At 37.5% G+C, this 21,965-nt stretch overlaps 1 protein-coding gene across 2 annotated transcripts; it reads left to right on the plus strand.

The window, feature by feature from the left end:
• The first annotated feature begins 1,705 nt into the window (after positions 1–1,705).
• Positions 1,706–20,223, plus strand: LOC114046296 (coagulation factor VII-like). Of its 2 annotated transcripts, XM_027866599.1 has the most exons (8): positions 1,706–1,825; positions 5,922–6,082; positions 10,018–10,042; positions 10,138–10,251; positions 11,805–11,945; positions 14,486–14,595; positions 16,420–16,549; positions 19,549–20,223. In XM_027866599.1, the coding sequence occupies exons 1-8, from the start codon at positions 1,756–1,758 to the stop codon at positions 20,103–20,105; spliced, it is 1,308 nt and encodes a 435-aa protein (XP_027722400.1). In that variant the 5' UTR covers positions 1,706–1,755; the 3' UTR covers positions 20,106–20,223. The 2 variants fall into 2 exon arrangements, with proteins under 2 accessions (XP_027722400.1, XP_027722401.1); XM_027866600.1 differs by lacking the exon at positions 1,706–1,825 and having other exon boundaries at positions 6,000–6,082; positions 10,138–10,300.
• The last annotated feature ends 1,742 nt before the right edge of the window (positions 20,224–21,965 follow it).

Raw genomic sequence — 21,965 nt, forward strand, 5'->3', positions numbered from 1 at the left:
TGCTCCAAATCACTAACAAGAGAAATGAAAATCAAAACCACCTTGGGGTTTCATCTCACAAAAAAATGACAAAAAAATGGCAACTGTCAACATTGGAGGATTTGTAGAAAGGCTACACTAATACATTGTTGCTGGGGCTGTGAAATGGTATAATGGAAAGCAATTTGGAATTGTAAATAAAGGTACTAAAATGTCCACATCCTTTGAACCAGAGACTCCATTATGGGGCTTATATACAAAGGAAGCCATCAATAAGAATGACATACGCATATACCCACATATACCAAAATATTTATAGCAACACTTTTTGTGATGGCAAAGAATTGGAAACAAAGTAGATATCCATCAATTGGGGAATGGCTAAACAAACTGTGGTACATGAATGTAATGGAATATTACTGTGTTGTAAGAAATTATGTATGTGATGAATACAGAGAAATATGGAAAGATCTCTATGAACTGATACAGAGTGAAGTAAGCAGGACCAAGAAAACAAAAATGGAAAAAAAACCAACCACATACACACACACACACACACACACACACACACAAACCACAAGTGAATATAACAAAATTATATAGATCAAGCATGACTTGAATGAAGAGATATGAGAGAATATCTCCAAACCTCTCCTTTACACAGATGGGAGATGTGACTGACAGGTATGTTTTTTCAGATTTTTTTCAATGTATTGATCAACTAGTTGCTCTGCTTTTTCTCTCTTTTTTTTGTCTTTAAAAAATAATATTTGTTATATGGGGTGGTTCTCTGGGGGGGACAATACTGGAAATAATTATGATCACATAAAAAACAGAAGACATCAATAAAAATTTATTTTAAAAAATAAAACAAGTTTGGCAATGAATAAGGCAAGAAAGATGAGAGATAGGCTGGATGGAATGGAAAGATCAAAGGAAGCCCTCCCTTTTTTTTTAAGACTGGGGAAACCTAAGCATGTTTGGAGGCTAATATATAATATAGCTTATCTTATTCAATACATGTGGACAATCCTATGAGGTAAGTAATAAAAGCATTATGGTTCCCATTTTACAGATGAGGACACACACATTAGTAGAAAGATAGTTTTCACAATCCCAAATGAACTAGGCCAAACCCAGTTGTTCTTACAGACACAAATCTCCCTTTGACCTCACTTAGAAGCCTATGCCAAGTGTGAGCAGAGGTATGGGTACAGAATCCAACCCTTGAGTTAGTTAGTGAAATTATTTATTTTATTATGCTTTATTATATTTTACACATGCAAGAACTCCTCTGTGGGAGAGGTGAGTGACTATCCCCCACTGAAAAGGCTAGGCCAACATCACCAGAACTTGAATCCAGGTCCAAGTGAAATCAAAAGTGTTCACCTCTAAGAATTTGGAATTCTAATAACTAAAAAAAGTAATTAATGTTTGTACCTTGAAAAATACTGATTGATGTTTGCACCTCTAAATTAATGTTAGGCTATAATATCACCACATAATTTTATTAAGATTTCTTTACCACTTTGAAGAAACTGTTAGAATTAAGCTACTCAATATCCTAAAAGAATGCTGATAGGCATTCTCGTAAGTGCAGCTTCCATTCTGTGTTTGTATAGTTCTCCCATCTCTCTGATAGTCCCCTATCCCACATTTACACACACACACACACACACACACACACACACACCCTTTGAAGTAGAGAACTTTGGCCCAACAGTTCTGTCTGGAATGTCAACAGATTGTTAGGAGACCAACACTGAGATCTTCATCATGGTTTCCAGGTCCTACATGGTCCGATTTCTCAGCTTTATGCTTGTGCTTCACCAGTCTCTGGCCACAGGTATGTTGGAGGATATATATATATTTATTACTAACAAACTTTTTCTTTCTCTGCTTGCCATATAATGATTGAATGGAGAGTCCACCATGAGGAGCAAATTCTGGGCGTCCGTCCCTCAGCACCTTCCAAAAGTTAATCTTTATTCTGTGTATTGATGTCAACCCACTAGGAATATTGGCTTACAGGAATGTGTATCCAAATGTACCCTCAAAGGAAAAACAAACAACTCCAAATGGTGTGCTTTTTTTTTCCTTTTAACTTTAAATGATGCTTTTAGTGGACTAGCAGGCATACCTGACATCTCTTTTAATTTGTGGAAACTTTTCAATGAGAAAACATAATAAACCTGCAACAACAATAACAAAAAGTCATCAATTCTAGTGCCTTTTTTTACATGTCATTTACTCCAAAACTGAGATGTCAGTCCTAAGCCACCAAACATATAACAAGGAATACAACCCTTGCTTTGCTCCTGATCTTTCATCACTAAATCTGGGAAGAAAACAAGATTCGTCGATTCTGAGTGACTAGCCATAGTCTCTCTGGCCTGGAAATAACCCAGCATACTTGATTTCTTGAGATGCTGGTTTTTGTTTTTCTTTAAATTTCATTAAGAGAAACTATAGGAATAATAACTCAATCTTAAGGTTTACAAAGCACTTTCTCTGTTTCTTGAGATAGTGGTTTTTGTTTTTCTTTAAATTTCATTAAGAGAAACTATAGGAATAATAATTCAACCTTAAGTTTACAAAGTACTTTCTCTGTAGTGACTAGATCTGTGATTTCATGGATGTAGGAAACTACCAGATGAGTAAAGTCCTACTACAATGCACATCAGCATTTTCTCTCCAATTCAGAGATTTAGAAAGCTGCCTGATGTCCTAAAGTTCAGTGACTCACCCAAAGTCCCAAAAGCCAGTATGTGGGAAAGACTTACATGAACTGACGCAAAGTGAAATGAGCAAAACCAGGAGAAGATTGTACACAGTAAAAGCAATACTGTATGATGATCAACTGTGAATGACAGCTATTCTCAGCAATACAATACAATACAATAAGAGCTAAGACAATTCCAAAGGACTCAGGATAAAAAATGCTATCCACCTCCAAAGAAAGAATTGATGGAGTCTGAATGCAAATCAAAGCATACTATTTTTCCCTTTCTGTATTTTTTCATGGGTTTTTTTTCCCCTTTGGGTCTGTGTCTTCTTTCACAACGTGACTAATATAAGAATGCGTTTTGCATGATTGCACATATATAACCTATACTAAATTACTTACTGTCTCAGGGAGGGAGGAGGTGAAGAAGGGAGAGAAAATTTAGAACTCAAAAAAAATTTTTAATGAATATGTAAAATTGTTTTTAAGTGTAGCTGGGGGAAAAAGAAAATATTACTTAAAAAAAAAAGCCAGTATGTGGAGAGAAGGGGAGACTTGAACCTACATCTTCCTGACTCTGAGACTAACTCTCTATCCACTCTGGTGCACTTTCTGACACACCTTTATTTTGTAGGTATGCTAACAGGTGATAAATGGAGCATTTATTTCCTGTGGTGAAGTTAATGCCTTAAATTCCACTTCCCTTGAAAACAGCAAACACCAAACCTTTCTCTGCTACATCTCCAATCACAGCATTCCTAGGTAGAAGCTATATTCAACCTGTCTTATCAAAGTTAGCAAGTTAATTAGTCAACAAGTATCTATCGATCATCTTCTCTTTGCTGAGCACTGAGCTGGGTGTTATAAGGGACAAAAAGTGTAGCACAAATAGCACTAGATGGGGTATCAGGTGGTTTGAGTTCTAGCCCAGGTCTTGAATAGAGTGACCTAAGGCAAGTTATTTCATTTACCTTTCTGTGCCTTTACTTCCTTGTCTGTAAAATTAGTGACTTCAACTTGATGATCTCTAAGATCGTCTCCTCCTCCTCTAATGACCTGTAATTCTATTTTTAAATAACATTTTATTTTTCCCAATGACATGTAAAGACAATTTTAGTATTCTTTTTTTTAACATTTTGATTTCCAAATTTTCTCCCTCCCTTTCTCCTCCCTGAGATGGCAAGCAGGTTATACATGTGCAATTATGCAAACCATATTAGACTATTAGAATGATCTATAACTCTGAAGAAGACTTTTGACCCTTTATCCTCAGAGAGCATTCAGTCTAGTTAGGAAGACCAGAGGAAAACACAATCTCATTCTACCATTATATGTCAGGAGGCATATGAATTAGCAAGAGAACTAGCAAGAGAGGCAATAAATTTTAATAAAAGTAGAGAGACTCTCTAGTACGCTTGACCAAATGATGCGCTTTCCTCTAAGAAACATCCCACCCGCGCCTCAAACAATTTTTCCAACTTTATCTCACATTGCTATGTCAACCGAAACAGTCAAAAACAACACAGCTTAGAGTTTAAGTTCATTTGCAAAATATTAGGGGCAGCTAGGTGGCACAGTGGATAGAGCACCAGCCTTGGAGTCAGGAGGATCTGAGTTCAAATCTGACCTCAGATACTTGAGACTTACTAGCTGTGTAACCCTGGGCAAGTCACTTGACCCCAATTGCCTCACTAAAAAAAAAAAAATTAGAGAATAAGATGGAAGATTATAAGAGCAAGAGTTAAATACAATACAGAAGATCTCTGCCAGTGTTTCTATTGCATAGGATAATGGCTTTAAAGCTTCAGGGTCATCAAGTGCAACCCTCTCAGTTTACAGATGAGGAAGTTGAGACCCAAAGGTGTAAATTGCCCAGGGTCACACAGGTAATAAGTGTCTGAGGCAGGATTCAAACTCAGGTCTTCCTGCTACCAAATCCAACATTCTATCCTTTATGCCATGATGAATAGTGCTTAGCATGATGCCTTAGACATCAGAATTATATAATCAATGTCTATTGATTGGTTGATTGAAAAGACTCTTAAAATTTAGGCCTTCATTTGTGGAGTTAGGCCCTGGCTACCCATGGGAACTTAAGAGTATTCTGCTAGAGTGATAAAGGGAGGTGAAAAGCAAACAAAGCCTTCTTTACAATTTTCTGAGGAAAGTTAACCCTTACCTCTTATCCTGAGTCAACACAGACCAAGCACGAACAAAACTGACATGAGTTGTACTCATGTAAAACACCAATGAATCTTTTGAGTATTTAGGAAGAGAACTATGACAATAATGTCTCATGTTTATATAGCTCTTTGGGGTTTGCATTTATATAGTGCTTTCCTCATGATAACCCTGTGAGACAGGGAATGTGAAGCAACTAAGTGATGTATGTAATGGATAAAGCACTGGACCTGGAGTCAGGAGGACCTAAGATCTAATCCAGCCTCAGACACTTACTAGCTGAGTGATTCTGAGCAAGTCACTTACCCTGTGTTTGCCTCAGTTAACTCAACTGTAAAATGGGGCTAATAATAGTACCTACTTCGCAGGGTTGTTGTAAGGCTCAAATGAAATAATATTTGCTTAGCACAGTGTAGGGCGCCATATAAATGCTTGTTCTCTTCTCCTTTTTTTTTGGAAAAATTTTTTAGAAATGAAGAAACTGAGGCTCAGAAAGGTCAAGTGACTCCCCCTATATCTTCAGTTTTTATTCATTCATTTCCTTAGCTTGCTCTCCCCTCTGATTGGAGAGCTGGAGGATGGAGTACCAAACTCCTCCAAATGCTTTCCTTTATAGAGGGTAGTAACTAGGCTTTGAGGTTCACTCTACTCTGCATCTACTGCCCTGCCTGGCTTTTTCAAACCCATGGAACAAGATGCCTCCATACTGGGTACCCCTGGAGTCTACACACATACATTCATACACACACACACACACACACACACACACACACTTTCTGCCCTGCTTTGTATATTATCTCCCCTGTTAGAATATAAGCTCCTGGAAGGCAGTCACTGTCTTTCTTTTTATTAATTGTATCCCCAGCACTTAGCACAGCACCTGGCACATAGTAGGTGCTTAATAAGTGTTTATTGGACTGGATTAAATTGAATTAAAAAATAATGATTATTGCTTATTATATACACCCTCAATAAATTTCTCCAGCACTTTGGTGTAATAAGGAGGCAAACCATTCATAGGATTTTTATCTCTCAGTCTTCCTAAATCAGGAGGAAGCCAACGATGTCTTGAAAAGAGGAAGAAGGGCTAACTCTTTCCTTGAAGAGTTGAGATCAGGCTCTCTGGAGAGAGAATGTATTGAAGAAAAATGTTCATTTGAGGAAGCCAGAGAAATTTTCAAGAGCAATGAAAGGACTGTAAGTAAATGGCCATTCTGCCTAAATTAGTTTATTTTTATGCTTTTTTTTTACTTTTCTCTTTTGTTTAGTTTAATTAAGACTTGTGTAAATGCCAGAAGTTGGTATTCAGGATGTTTTGATTATCATTTCAGACCTCCATGTCTAGATACCAGAAGGGAAAAGAACATTTAATATCTGTCTAGCTTAACTAACTCTGTCTTAGTGGTATCATTTTTTCTTCCCGAAGGATCACTGTATTTTACTTGGTCATAAATGGGAGTACATTTTGCTTTACCAAATGTGATCCTACACTGCAAGACCACAGACCCAAAAGAATAAATGTCACCAAAAGCAAGCACAAAGGATTCTGGGTATACATGAAAAATGAGTAAGATGCAATGGGGAGGAAATCATATATTTGTAACTCATAAGACCTTTCTCATTATGAGGGCAGTTAGAAGGAGCATATAGACAGAGGGCACAGGTGTGAGTTGAATATGAAGGGATGATATCTAAAAAATAAAATTAACGTGTGAGAGAGGAATGTACTGGGAGAAATAGAAAGGGAGAGGTAGAATGGGATAAATTATCTCACATAAAAGAGGCAAGAAAAAGCTTTTGCAGGGGAAGAGGTGGGAGAGGAAGGGGAGTGAACCTTACTCTCATTGGCTCAAGGAGGGGATAAATACACACTCAATTGGGTATAAAAATCTATCTTACTTACCCTACAGGAAAGTAGGAGGAGAAGGGGATAAGAGAGGGGGGGAGGGTGATAGAAGCGAGGGCAAATTGGGGGAGGGGAAGTCAGAAGCAAAACACTTTTAAGGAGTGACAGGGTGAAAGGAGAGAGAGAATAGAATAAACGGGGGAGGGAAATACAGTTAGCAATAGTAAGTGTGGAAAAAATTTTGAAGCAAGTTGCTCTGATAAAGGCCTCATTTCTCAAACATAGAGAACTGAATCAAATTTATAAAAATAAAAGCCATTCCCCAATTGATAAATGATCAAAAGATATGATCAGTCTTCAGATGAAGTAATCAGAGCTATCTATAGCCATATGAAAAAAAATACTCTAACTCACTATTGATGGGAGAAATGCAAATTAAAACAATTCTAAGATACTACCTCACACCTATTAGATTGTCTAATAGGACAGAAAAGGTAAATGACAAATGTTGGAGGGGACATGTGAAAAATGAGACTTTAATGCACTGTTGGTAGAATTGTGGATTCGTTCAACCATTCTGTAGAGCAATCTGGAACTATGCCCAAAGGGCTACAAAACCATGCATACCCTTCGACCTAGTAATACTAGTACTAAGTCTGTATCCCAAAAGAGATTTAAAAAAAAAAAAAGGAAAAGGACTTATATGTACAAAAATATTTTTAGCCACTCTTTTCTGAGGGGTAAAGAATTAGAAGTTGAGAGGATGCCCATCAATTGAGGAATGGCTGGACAAGTTGCGGTATGTGATTATGACGGAATATTATTGTACTATAAGAAATGATGAGCAGGATGCTCTCAGAAAAAAACTGGAAAGACTTTGATGAGAAGATACAAAGTGAAACGTACTGTGTACAAAGTAACAGCAACACTGTACAATGATCAACTATGAATAACCTAGCTATTGTCCATAATATAATGATCCAAGACAATTTTGAAGGACTTGTGATGAAAAATGCTACCCATCCCCCAAAGAAATAACTGTTGGTATCTGAATATCAGTTGAAGTGTACTTTTTTTACTCTATTTTTCTTGAGTTTTTTTTCTTGTCTATGTCTTCTTTCACAACATGATTATTATGAATATGTTTTGCATGACTACACATGTATAACCTATATGGAATTGTTTGCATTTTCAATGGGGAGGAAGAGAATTTGGAACTCAAAGTTTTAAAAATGAAGGTTAAAAATTGTTTTTATGTGTAACTGTGGAAAAATTAAATACTAAATAAAAGCTTTAAAAAGGATGAAATGGGGAGAAGTATTGACTTAGCAAAGGGGCCTGGGGTAACCAGAATTTTCCAGTCTTAGAAGTATATCAGCCCCAGGGGACTTCTCTTTGGGGGGAGAATTTTATGAGGAAATTAAATTCAAAGGAACTATTTTTGTCTACAGTTACATTTTCACCATCATTTACAATTTTTCAAGACTATTTTCTCCTTCCTTTTTCTGACAGACATATTTACATTTTAGAATGTACCTTTGTTCTTCAAGGAAAATGAACCTTTTCTTTGATGTTTGGTGGGGAGGGGAAGTAAGCCTGTGAGATCCAGTAGCAAGATGTGGTAGCACCACAATCAGTTAACTACAGAGTCCCCAAACTGGAAGATGGGTGAAAATGTTGGTAGTTCATTCAGCATTCTTAGAATTTGTCTTCCTTGGCCAAATTTCAGAAATCTTTCTTCCTGCTTGCTAGGAATATTAATAGTGATCTACAGTTTTGTATCCTTCTTGTAGTGGAAAAATAGGCTGTTTTTAAAGAGTGTTATATTTCTTAATAATACTTATGTAACTTATATAATAATAATACTTATATAACTAATATAACTTACATAACTAATAATACTTACATAACATGTTTATAATGGGTCAGCAGACTGTCTTGTAATTATTCTTTAATAAATATGTGAGAATCTCCTAAATGTTAGCATGCCATCATCTGCTAAATTACACCCAAAAACAGTCACGTTGATCTCTGGCATAATAAGCTTATGAAAAATTGTACTAAGAAATGTTTTCAAAGAAAATTATTAATTAACTAATTAGAAATCAATACTGTCTTGTTACTTGTTATCCTTATTAGGTTTGTTTCTTCATCAACTGTGCTTTATGCCATACCCAGTTGATTCATACATAAAGTGATTCTGTAAAGGAAGAAGTAGTTTCACTTTCTAGGTCTTTATGATATTAATCCTTTGCACATGTATAGTTCTTAATTTTTTTCAAACATTTTATATCTATGATTTCATTAGTAACTTTGCTATGCCTAGTTGACTCGGAGGAACTAGAACCAACAGTTGAAAGTTATTAGAAGGTAGATTTGTGTTCAATATGAGGGAAAATTTCCTAATAATTAGAACTATTACAAAATTGAATGAGCTGCTTGGTGTGATAGTGACCTCTCCATCACTAGAGAGGTTCAAAGAGGAGAGATTAGTCACTTATTTAAGGATATTATAAACAGAATTCATGCATTGGGCAGACACCAGACTGAATGACCTCTAAGATTCCTTCTGATTCCAGGATTCTGGAATTCTGTGATGCATTGAGTAATCCTATAGGATGAAGAGAGCAGGTATTTTTATTTCATAGGTGAGGCTGACAAAAATCAAATCATACGATGATGCAATGTCTCCCAGCTCCTTAGAGACAGAGTTAGGACTATCCAGCCCCTCCTTTTTCCATTTGTATATGTTGCCTCTTATGGCTATCAAGGATTCTGGGGAGGAGAATTCAATCCAATTTAATAAACCCCTATTAAGCATCCACTTTGTAGAGAGCACTATTCAGCCCTTCCTCCTTCCATTAGCATGTGTTGCCTTTAGTGGCCATCAAGGACTCCAGAAGAGAATTCAATTCAGTTTAATAAACCCTATTAAGCATCTACTTTGTAGAAAGCACTGTGTACTTAGCCCCTGTAGATATAAAGGTGAATAAGATTTAGTTCTTATTCTCAAGGGGATTACAATCTACTAGAGAAAGAAGATAAATTGTCCACTTAATCTCTGGGAAGCAATACACTTTCTCTACACACACACACACACACACACACACACACACACACACAGGTTTCCATCTCTCTGAGAGAGAAAAAAAGAATGAGTGTGTCAAAGATTATGCCTAAGTCTCTACGGCAGCCAATGTGAACAAGAACTCACTGTGTGAAAACAATGAATACTTAATATCCAGTGGACCTCTGCCTTACAAGGTATCTCCTCTTCTTTTCTCAGAAACAATTTTGGATTCAGTACAGTGGTAAGTTGGTCAACAGAATATCTTTGTAGCTCACCTCTTCATTTTACCTACAACCTCCTCCTCAACAAATTCTCTCATGCCCCCTGTTTCTACAGATGAGGACCAATGTGCTTCAAATCCCTGCCAGAATGGAGGAACCTGTGCTGATCAGTTCCAATCCTACGTCTGCTTCTGCCCTGTGGAGTTTGAGGGCAGGAACTGTGAAACAAGTCAGGCATTATTACCCTAAACCATTGACTGCTCTAGAGATGTACTATAGTATGCACTTCCTTCTTCACAGAGTATAAATACCGTCCCCTAGAATGTTGCTCTTAGAGAGTGACCACAATGAGACATGGGTAGGACACATACCCTAGTGGCCCCTGCCAGACCGGATAGGAATTTCCTCTTCTGAGATGCTATTAGAACAAACAATTGTTCCCCATTTGTTCTGTCAAAACAATGTGGTATAGTAGAAAGAGGCTTTGACTTAAGAGCCAGGTGAGACTTGGGTTTGAATCTTTTAACTAAATGGATGACAATAGCTATATGATTTAACCCCTCTAAGCCTCAATTTCCTCATCTGTTAAATAGGGAAATTAATAACTCTCCTACCTACCCCAAAGTTTGGTTATAAGGATCAAATTAGGCATCTAAAGTACTATATAAACATCAGCTATTGTTATTAATAATATTATTATTATCATCAAGAGAAGGGGACATTATTATAGAACAACTTCATTGATCTGGATCTCACTTATCTAGGTCTCTGATATATCTGATTCATTTTTCTATACAGTTATCCCTTCCACATTAAGGGGGAATAGGGTATAGCACATATATACCACCTCTCCCCACCGTTGGATCTGGAAAATCCACATAAAAATTTTTGGCTCTCCCTTTGTACCAGAGAAGAAATCTAAATTTTTTCTTTTTCTTTTATGGAGTGTTTAAGGTACCTTATTATAAAATTTGGGGTAAGTATTTGGTCATAGGTTCTATGTCATCTGGTAGCCTTCATTAGTCTGCAAAACTCCCCAAAATTCCCATTTAATTTCTTATGCCGACCAGCAATATAGCGAAACTGCTACAGGGAAAGTCATGATGTGGAAGGGATAATTGTATAGGCTATTTTTGCACTAAGAAGTCTCTGGAATCCTTCGGTCAAACTAGAACATTCAGGGAACCATCTGCCTGTTGGAGAGGTTCTTGTGTGTAAGCTGTGCTCCCAGTGAGCTGGCTCCTCACCATCGAACTGTGCTCTCATGCTAGGGAACTATTTTGAGCTCTCTCTAGTCATCTTAATACTCATGTGTCCAGATCTTGCCTGGGTCTTATCAATCCAGATAGATGTAGGTTGCAAGTGTGTTTGTAAATATTTAACAACCACCTGGGTTTGTTGGAGGGGATGGGGTAGGGAAAACATATGGAGGACATACTTTAAGTGAGCTAAGTTTATTTTGCATTATTAACATTTTATCCATTACTTTCTTAAGTCTAAACAAACAGAATAAATCAAGTCCTGATGAGTAACCTTCACTGGTTTCTGAGATATAAATGCTCACAATGAAAATTTAACAACCAGCTCTTGCCAGCTGCTATGAACTGGCTCCAGCATATCCCTGGTTGTAGTCAGCATATTCTCTAGGATAACAACAGTGAACCAGCTCCCTAAAGGGAAATCCATGTTCCCTTTGCCACAAAAGATTTAGAAGTGACCAAGACTGGCTCTCCTTGATCCAAAGTAGTGTGCTGAACTCACATATTCCCTTCATGTTCTCAGGCAAAAATAGCTTGCTCATCTGCAAAGCTGACAACCGTGGCTGTCACCAGTACTGCACTGATAACCCTAACACCACACACCACTGCTATTGTGATCAGGGCTATGCTCTGGCCCCAGATGGAGTATCCTGCAATCCAGTAGGTATGAATCCACTTTCAGTCTCACCAGAAACTCCTCCTCAGAGAATTGTTTCTGCCTAGCATCTGTTCACTAAGTTACATTCCTCTTATGAGCAGGCCATTCACCACAGTCTTTCTTTCTGCTAGAACACAGGAATGACCAATGGGCTTTGGGGCTGAAAATCTGAAAGGGAGTTAAAACTGTCAACAGACTGCAGGTGATTTTAGAGAGTTGCCTAGGGATATTGAGCTATTAAGTGACTTGCTCAGGGTCACACAGTCACTGTGTGTCACAGACAAGATTTGAATCCAGGACCTTCTGACTCTGAAGCTGACCCATCTCCCAGTTTTTCATTACTTGGCTTTTGTCTTGCCTGAAGTTTGGGACTTAGGATGACTAGACTTTTGAGGTTGGTAAATACCAACAGCTGTCATACCTTCTTGATGTCTGACCCATACTATCACCATAGGGAGCCCAGCTCCCTGAGCATTCTTCTGCTGTGTTAAGTCAATTCCCCACTTATTGTGATGCTATGAGAGCTCCCACTTGTCAGAACATCAACCAGGCTTTAAGTGATCTGCCTTTTGTCTCCTCTCCCCCAAAGAAAAAGAGGAAGGGATTCAGTTCAGTAGAGCTAGGACTCAGAAGGACCAAGGGCTACTACTAAAAGTCAGCACTCAGGTGGCAAAGTGAATAGTGTTGGACTTGGCATCAGGAAGACCTGAGTTCAAATTCTGCCACAGATTATTTACTAGCTGAGTGACCCAGAGCAAGACACTTAACCTCTCCCAGCTTCAGTTTCCTCATCTGCAAAATTAGGGTAAAAATAGCACCTAGTTTACAGGGCTGCAGTGAGGATCAAATGTGAATATGTGTATGTATGTATGTGTGTTTGTGTGTGTGTGTGTGTACATATATATATATATACACACATATATATATATATCTTTGCTTTGCAAACCTTAAAATGCTAACTATAAGTGGTATTATATTTTGCTATAAATATTTATGACATGCTATAAATAATTAGAATTACTATTTCAACTACATTGTAGATTAAGTTGGCATTTTGGTAGATTAAATTTGGCTAGCCTCCACATCTAACATTGTATTTAAGGGGAAAAGTATGGTCTAAGTTCCAAGCAAAAGGTTTGGAACACAAATCACTCAAAGACTTTCACTGATGAGATGAAAGGACAAACCAATCCATCAAAACAGCAAAATAATTTTATTACACTACTGATTATATGTATCAAGTATTATTCAATTCTCAGATTGCTGCATAATTTAAAAACAACTTTTTACCAAAGTTTCAAGCATCGCTTTTTCAGAAAAAGGAACAGTTTTCCTAGGGAAAAAAATGCCAGGATCCAGACTCAGGGATTAGAGAGTAGAACCCTGCCCATTCATCCCTTACTGGTTTCTTTACTCCACCTCCCACGCCTGGTTTGGTTCTATTGAAAAATTCAACTGTAATCCCAATACATTTCTACCAGCATTGTGCCTGTTAAAGCTATCAGAACACAGCCAACTTTAGTATCAGGAGGATGGCTCCAACAGGAGTGATACCATAGGAATGGCTCTATTTCTTTCCCCTCCTCCCTCCACAAATCCTTGGTGCTATTACCTGTTGCCCTTTCCTCAAGCACAATGGAGGAAATATCTCTCTCCTTCTGCTCCCCTACGGTTCTACTTGCCACCCCGGTAAAATAAAACCAAAATATCCCTCCTTGGCCACCATTTCCCTATATATGTTGTTTCCTTCATTACAATATAAGAGCCTTGAGGGCAAGGACTATCTTCACTTTTGTATTTGTAACCCCAGCCTTAATATAGTTAGGACATAATGAACACTTTTCATTCATTCATTCTATTAGATGGGGGAAAAATCAGTGATGACCTGTACTTCCAGATTCAGAGGTGTAAGTTGAGGAGTTCAAGGTATCAAAACAGCAAATAAAAATGTTCCTTAATTCTTTTTGCTTATAGTACTTAACTACATGCGACTGATAGGTGGACAGTGGATAGACTGCCAAGCCTGGAGTCAGGAAGACTCCTCTTCCTGAATTCAAATCCAGCCTCAGACAATTACAAGTTGTGTAACCCTGGGCAAGTCACTTAACCCTGTTTGCCTCAGTTTCCTCATCTGTAAAATGAGCTGGAGGAAATGGTAAACCTCTCCAGTATCTTTGCCAAGAAGACCCCCAAAAGAGGTCACAGAGTCAGACACAGCTGAACACTACTGAACAACAGCAACAAATGTGACCTTGGGCAAATCACAACCTCACTGGGTTTCAATTTCCTCATCTTTAAAACGAAGGGCTAGGACTAGTTTCCTTCCAGCTATAGTCAGATTCATTACCACAGGAAGGGAAGTGCTGAGATTTGAATTCAGGGTTATGCAGTTTCTGAGCAGTGCAGCCAGGATGGAACATTATCAACTGGCTCTAAATTCACTGCTCTTTCCGCTATTGCCTCTTGTCAATACAGTATGTGACATCCTAGTCCCCTGTTCCTTATGATTAAACTGCTAATTTGTTCTTGGTTCATGTTCCATTCAGTTGACTATCCCTGTGGGAGAATACCAATCTTGGAAAAGAGAAATGGAAGTATTCCAGAAGGCAGAATTGTAGGTGGTTATACATGCCCTAAAGGAGAATGTCCATGGCAGGTAAATTCAAGATTTGTTCCATGATCTGGTACATCATTCCTCACTGCAAGCCTTTTCTAATAGATTCCCTGATGTTGGATTAATCAAGGCTTTCTTATGTAGAGTAAATAAATTCCCTTCTCCATCATTCTAACTTTTATTCCCACTCACAAGCCAAAACACACTTGCCTACATCATTTCCATATTAACTGGGAATTTTCTGTTCTATATCTATTTCTCTTCTTCTACCTTTGTTAACTATATTCTTTATGCTCAGGCCTATGATTCTAAGGCCTACGATAAAGTGAGGCATTTCATCCAGGGATGAGTCATTCAATCAAATGCCCAACATTCATTTGAGTACCTATTACATGGACAGCTAAGTGTCTAAAGTGTTTTTCTTAGATTCAAGAAGATTTTAGTTCAAATTTGGCTTCATATACTTACTAGCTGTGTGATCCTGGGCAAGTCACTTAGTTTCTGTTGGCCTCAGATTCTTCATTTATAAAAAGGGAATAATAATAGTACCAGGGCTGTTGTGAGGATAAAATCAAATAATATTCATAAAGTTCATGGATTTGGCTCAAGAGGGAATAACACACTCAACTGGATAAAGAAATCTATCTCACCCTATAGGGAAATAGAAGGGGAAGGGAAAAAGAAAAGGGAGGGGCTGATAGAAGGGAGGGTAGATTGAGGGAGGCAGTAGTCCAATACAAAACATTGGTGAGAAGGGACAGGGTGAAAGGGGAGAGAGAGAGAAAGTACAAATGGGGAAAATAGGCTGAAGGGAAATGCACAGTAATCATAATTGTGAATATGAGTGGGATGAACTCTCCCATAAAATGGAAGCAGATAGAGAGGATTAAAAACCAGAATCCTACTGGTTATTTTGTTGTTTACAAGAAACAGGCTGTAGCAGAATCTGTTGTGCTTCAGCTGAAGTAAAAAAAAGCAGGGGTAGCAATAATGATCTCAGACAAAGCAAAAGCAAAAATAGATCTAATTAAAAGAGACGTGAAAGGAAAAGACACCTTGCTAAAAGGTACCACAGACAATGAAGTAATATCAATACTAAGCATATGTGAACCAAGTGGTATAGCATCCCACTCATTTAATTTTTCATCTATCTTTCCATAGCCCTTTATTACATTTATTTTTTATTGCATCATGATCTGAAAAGGATGCATTTGATATTTCTGCCTTTTTACATTGGATTTTGAGGGTTTTATGCCCTAATACATGGTCAATTTTTGTGTAGGTGCCATATACTGCTGAGAAAAAGGTATATTCCTTCCTTTCCCCATTCAATTTTCTCCAGATGTCTATCATATCTAACTTTTCTAAAATTCTATTCACCTTAACTTCTTTGTTTATTTTGTAGTTAGATTTATCTAGTTCAGAGAAGGGGAGGTTGAAGTCCCCCACTAGTATAGTTTGCTGTCTATTTCTTCCAGTAACTCACTTAACTTCTCTAAGAAGTTGTCTCTGACATGATCCTCCATCTCACTTGAAATGAAAGCTCTCCATAGCTAGCCAGTCATCATGGGCTTCCTTTCCTTCACAGTCTGCTTTTATTATTTATTTATTATTTATTATTTATTTTTTTTCTAGAAGACCATTCTTTAATTCTGAGAAACATCTACTGCTTGTAGCAGGGCTGCTGCCAAATTAAGGCATATTGTACAGAATTTGGACCAAAATAGAGATTGGGGGAAGGCCATATCAAGCCCCAATCTTTCCATTTTAAAAAAAACTAATAAACTCAAAGAGCAATCTAGAGGTTCCCAGGTAAGGAGAAATAATACATCTTTTCAAAAAAAATTTTTTTTGCTCTTTGAACAGGTTCTGATATTGGTGAAAAATGAATTGCTATGTGGTGGTACTCTGCTTACCAATACGTGGGTTGTCTCTGCTGCTCACTGCTTTGATAAATTATTTCACCATTTATGGGGAAGCCTGATGGTCATACTCGGTAGGTATTTCCATCATTTTCCTTAGATCTGTGTTTAAAATATTAAATTACAATTAATTTTTAGTTTGCTGTAACAAATAGGATTGTGTCCATAATTCACTTTTAGTGATAATTTTCATAATGACATTTGCTTTATGAACATATGGATCAGGTAGTAGAACTGTCCATCTCTTGTTGGCTTCATTAGGTATTGGGGAGATAGGATTAGAAGTGGAATCAGTATGGTTATGGTTATCAACAATAATACTTTTAATTTTCCTGACACAATTAACTATACACAAAGAATATCACATCTACCATTGCGTCCCTTAAACAAAGTAGATGAGGAGTAGTAATAGCCCTATTTTATAGATAGGGAATGAGATGCCTGGAATTTATATGAAGTTTCCCCCTCAGTGTTCTATGCAACACCAGGACCAGATCTCTGATCAATACCACTAAGAAGTGAACTAAGTTTGTTCAGTGACAAAGGACATTCAGCATTAAGTGGGTTAAAGTACAAGCAATAGGATCAGATCCAAGATGCCTGAGGTAGAGCATCCAAGGATACTAGGCCAGGAGACTAGGTCAGGATGTCAGAGAACAGCAGGCAAGGCAGTGTTGCAGGAAAGCCAGAGGCTCTGGTTGCTTTAATACTAACCTGAAGTTGCTTGGAAACTGATATTGCAGATATCATTGCAATGTCAGCCCCTATAGGGACTTCTAGGATTTAAAGGGTCAGATGACAACTCACTGAAAGTAGGCCCCTCTAGCAGCTAGGTGGTGCAGTGGATAGAGTGCTGGGTCTGGAATCAGGAAGATTCATCTTGAGTTCAAATCTAGCCTCAGATATTTATTACCTATGTGACTCTGGGCAAGTCACTTAATTCTGTTTGCCTTAGTTTCCTCATCTGTAAAATGAACTGGAGGAGGAAATGGCAAACCACTCCAGTACCTTTGCCAAGAAAACCCCAAATGGGGTAATAAAGAATAGGACGCAACTGAAAACAATTCAACAGCTATCCATGTGCAGTCATGCAAAGCATATCCATATTAGTCTTGTTGCAAAAGAAAACACAGACCGAAAGGGAAAAAAAGTAAAATTAAGAATGTTTTTAAGTACGCTTCAATCAGCATTAAGACTCCATCAGTTCTTTACCTGGAAGTGAGTAACATTTTTCATTATAAGTCCTTTGGAATTATCTTAGATCATTAAATTGTTGAGAAGAACTAAGTCATTCACGGTTGATCATTGTACAATATTCCTGTTATTGTATACAATGTTCTCCTGGTTCTGTTCACTTCCCTTTGCATCAGTTCATCTAAGTCTCGCCAGGTTTTTCTAAAAAAATATCCTGCTTGTTATTTCTCATATATAGCACAATAGTACATAATAAACTTTCAATAGAGGAGTAAAAAGATTTACTCCCTTAAGAATAAATTTCCTTCCTTTTTGCTGCTAATAGAACCTTGAAAGCCATTTGGGCAAAAAATGTATACAAATGGGCAGACCAATAGCAGAGCCACCACCTATATGACTCCAGAGCTACTTAAAGATGCTATCTGTCCCCAAAAATTTCTGTGAGTTTTCCTTTCCTCCTACCTAGCCTTAATTTAATTAGATTAAGAAAGCATTGCCTCCCAAAGGCTACCACTAAAGTGTATACATATAATATGTATGCATATGTGTGTATACACACCAATATATATGCATATATAGGTACATTTATTTTTATATGTACATGCACATATATAACTTATATATATAATTTTATGTATTTATATATGTATGTGTGTATATATATGCATATGTATATGTTATATGCACATATAATATAAATATGTATATATGCATATATTATAAACTTATAAATGTGTATAAAAATTATACAAATAAAATCCTGTTAGCACAGATTGGCTCATTAGATTACCTAATTGATAGCTTAGCAATTAAAGCAAACAGAGGAAGAGGTAAAGAAAGAGGCATGAAGAAAGACTTGAAGACAAAATTTGTCTACTTCACATGTAAAGAGTGAGCCAAGTGGGTTTTGTAATTCTTGACTTCTCAGTTGGGGGAGAGGCGATTGGCAGAGGGACAAAATCTAGTACTGAAAATAAAAGAAAGTGATACTGATCTTTTTTTTTTAAAGAGCGCACCAAAATTCCCCTCTGTACTTCGGACTGACTGTAACTGCATATAAAAAGGCCCAGAATACAGTTAGGCAAATAGAAAAGATATTCTACTGGGCAAATATGATATGTACATATATAAGTAAAGGGTCAGGTAGATAGGGAACAGACTTGTGATTTCTTTGGGTTAGTGAGGACCTCCTTTGGTCAGTATAGGTCAGCACTTCTCTGCAGACTTAGAGTCTTAGAGAGCTGCCTAGAACACTGAGATGTCCAGTGACTTGTTCTGAATCACACAGTCAGTCCATATCTGAGGCAGGACATGAACCCAGGTCTTCCTGGCTCCAGCTACCTCTCTCTCCAGTATACCACACTGCCTCTGAGCATATATAATTCTATGCAAAATATATACAAATCCAATTCAACAAGCATTTTTAAGTAATATTTTATTTTTTCCAATTTTATGTAAAGACAATTTTAACATTCATTTTTATAAAATTTTGAATTTCAAATTTTTCTTCTTCCTTTCCCTCCCTTCTCCCTAAAATCATAAGCAATTTGATATAGGTTATATATGTGCAATCATGTAAAGCATTTACATATTAGTCATTCAACAAGCATTTTTAAAATGCTTCCTTTGTTCTGGAAGTAAATACAAAATGATTTGGGGGGGAGGGGATTTCATTGACTTAATTCACATAAAGATGTCTGCAACCTTCTCCCTGAAGAGAATATACAAATTACTTCTAATGTCTTGAGAAGAGTCCTTTACAACTCAACCACCGTCTAAAGCCCATGCAAGTAAGGAAATGTGTCAAGCTATAGAAATACTGACCTTTAGGCAGAGAAACTCATAAAGATGCTACATAGGTCACTTAATTCCCTCCCAGGTGAGCATGAAATAGACAAAGAAGAAGGGACAGAACAAAAGAGCCCAGTTGCTGAAGTCATTATTCATGAGCGGTACATTCGATCGAAAATCAACCATGATATCGCCCTGATGCGTCTACAAAAGCCCATAAACTTCACAGACTACGTGGTGCCCCTCTGCTTGCCTGAGAGGAGATTCTCTGAGGACCATCTGGCCGATGTCAGGTTTTCCTCAGTGAGTGGCTGGGGCCAGCTCCTGGACAGGGGGGCCACCTCTTTAGAGCTCATGATAATTGAGGTGCCCCGGTTAAAGACCCAGGACTGTCTCCAGCAAATAAAGAGAACTTCCCGATCGCCTGAAATTACTGAGAACATGTTCTGTGCAGGCTTCCTGAATGGAACAAAAGATTCCTGCAAGGGGGACAGTGGAGGGCCCCATGCCACCAAGTACATGGGCACGTGGTATCTAACTGGGATTGTCAGCTGGGGGGAAGGTTGTGCATCTGTGGGCCACTATGGGGTTTACACAAGGGTCTCCAAATATATTGACTGGCTGAATAAACACATAAATCCCTAAGTCTTCCTTTTCAATTAGTTGACACAAATTCAGTCCTACTGTAATGGCTACTAAAAAGGTATCTTCAGTATCTTTGGCATTACCTTGCCTAGAATAAAGTACCTACTGTTTGAAATCATTCTTTGCAACAAATCCAATTGTATTATTGTGTGTGTGTGTGTGTGTGTGTGTGTGTGTGTGTGTGTGTGTGTGTTACCATAGAACTTTGTCCTGATTAGGAATGGTGACTTGGGATTCTTAGGACTGGGTTTGGCACTTAATATCACAGCCACAAACCAGAAAAGCTTGAGACCCCATGCTCTGGTTAAACTTTTCTGTTAAATGTATGGTTGTCAGTAAAACATAAGGTTGAGATCACCAGGGTGAGTTTTATCCATGACTATGCACAGAGAAAGGGTTGTACTGACAAAACACAACTGCCTAATTATAGGCTGACTTTCTATTAGTACTTGCAAAGCTGGATTACCAATCAATAAACATTTATTTACTTAAACACAAGAAAGAATTAAAACATAAATAAAACATAAAATAAAAAACGTAAAAGCTATGATAAAATAAAAACATAAATGAAACATATTTATTTATTGTATTTTATAATACCACGTTTCTGATAAACCTGTGAATAGGGAACTGTGGAGTAAAGGAACTTGTCAGGAAATGAGGCAACTTGAGACACATTTGCTATACACATCCTGTATAGCAAGACTTCAATAGAGAATACCACAGGAAGAGTCAGAGGAGCTGTACCTCCCTTTCTTAGAGTTAGATTGTCACTGAAAATTATGTGCAAAATTCTAAATAGAGGCAGAAATAAGGTGTGGTTACCAGGGCTTCAGTTCAAGGCACCAAAATTTAGAGATGCAAAAATTTAATGCACTCTTTCAGTAGAGGAGGAATAAATAAACTTCATACTTAGTTAGCAACAATAACTAGTTAAAATAGAAAGAAACCAGATTTTCCATATGGAAGATACTATAATAATTAATTCCTCCTCCTGAATTGGTATTAATTGATTATTTTCACATCATCTATTAAAAAGACTCTTATGCTACTGGTCCAAGGACAAAATGGCCAAACTTCAGGCAAGGAAGACATTTATTAGTAGCCTAAGAGTTAGTTGCCTATAATCACACTTCCTGAAGTCATAACAAATCTTGTATGTGAGATAACACTTAGAAAGGAACAGCCCTACTTATTAAGACCAACCACTATGATCCTACTAAAATAAGATGCAAAAAAGCAAGACCTTTGTCCTGCTTAGGAATAATGACTCAGGATTCTTAGGACTGGGTATGACACTCACTGTCACAGCCACAAACCAGAATAGCTTGAGACTTCATTCTCTGGTTAAACTTTTGTGCTAATTGTGTGGTTCCCAAAAAGTTGAGATCCCAGTGTAAGCTTTATCCAAGAATAACCATGGTAAAGGGGGTGTCTCTGGGGAGCCTCTACTTATCTGTCTTTGGACTGTAGCAGTAGACAAGGCAAAAAGAAGAACCCATTCAGATAGTTACCATTATCGCAGGAGTAAGAAGAAGCTAGATAATACACTGGACAAAGATCTGAGACTAGAATCAGAAGACCTGAGTTCAAATCCAGCCTGGACAAATCATTTAACCTCTGCCTACCTCAGTTTCCTTAACTGTCAGTCAATTAACATTTATTAAGTGCCTACTTTCTGCTAAGCACTGGAGATACCAAAAGAGGCCAAAGATAGTCCCTATCCTCATGGAGCTCACAATCTAATGAGGAAAACAAGTAAACGAATATTTATAAACCAGCTATAGACAAAACAAACAGGGGGAAAAAATAACAGAAGAAAGGCATTGGAATTAAGAGGGGTTAGAAAAGGCTTCCTAT

The sequence above is a fragment of the Vombatus ursinus genome, unplaced genomic scaffold, assembly GCF_900497805.2.
Source record: "Vombatus ursinus unplaced genomic scaffold, bare-nosed wombat genome assembly UNPS02014781.1, whole genome shotgun sequence".
NCBI lineage: Eukaryota > Metazoa > Chordata > Mammalia > Diprotodontia > Vombatidae > Vombatus > Vombatus ursinus.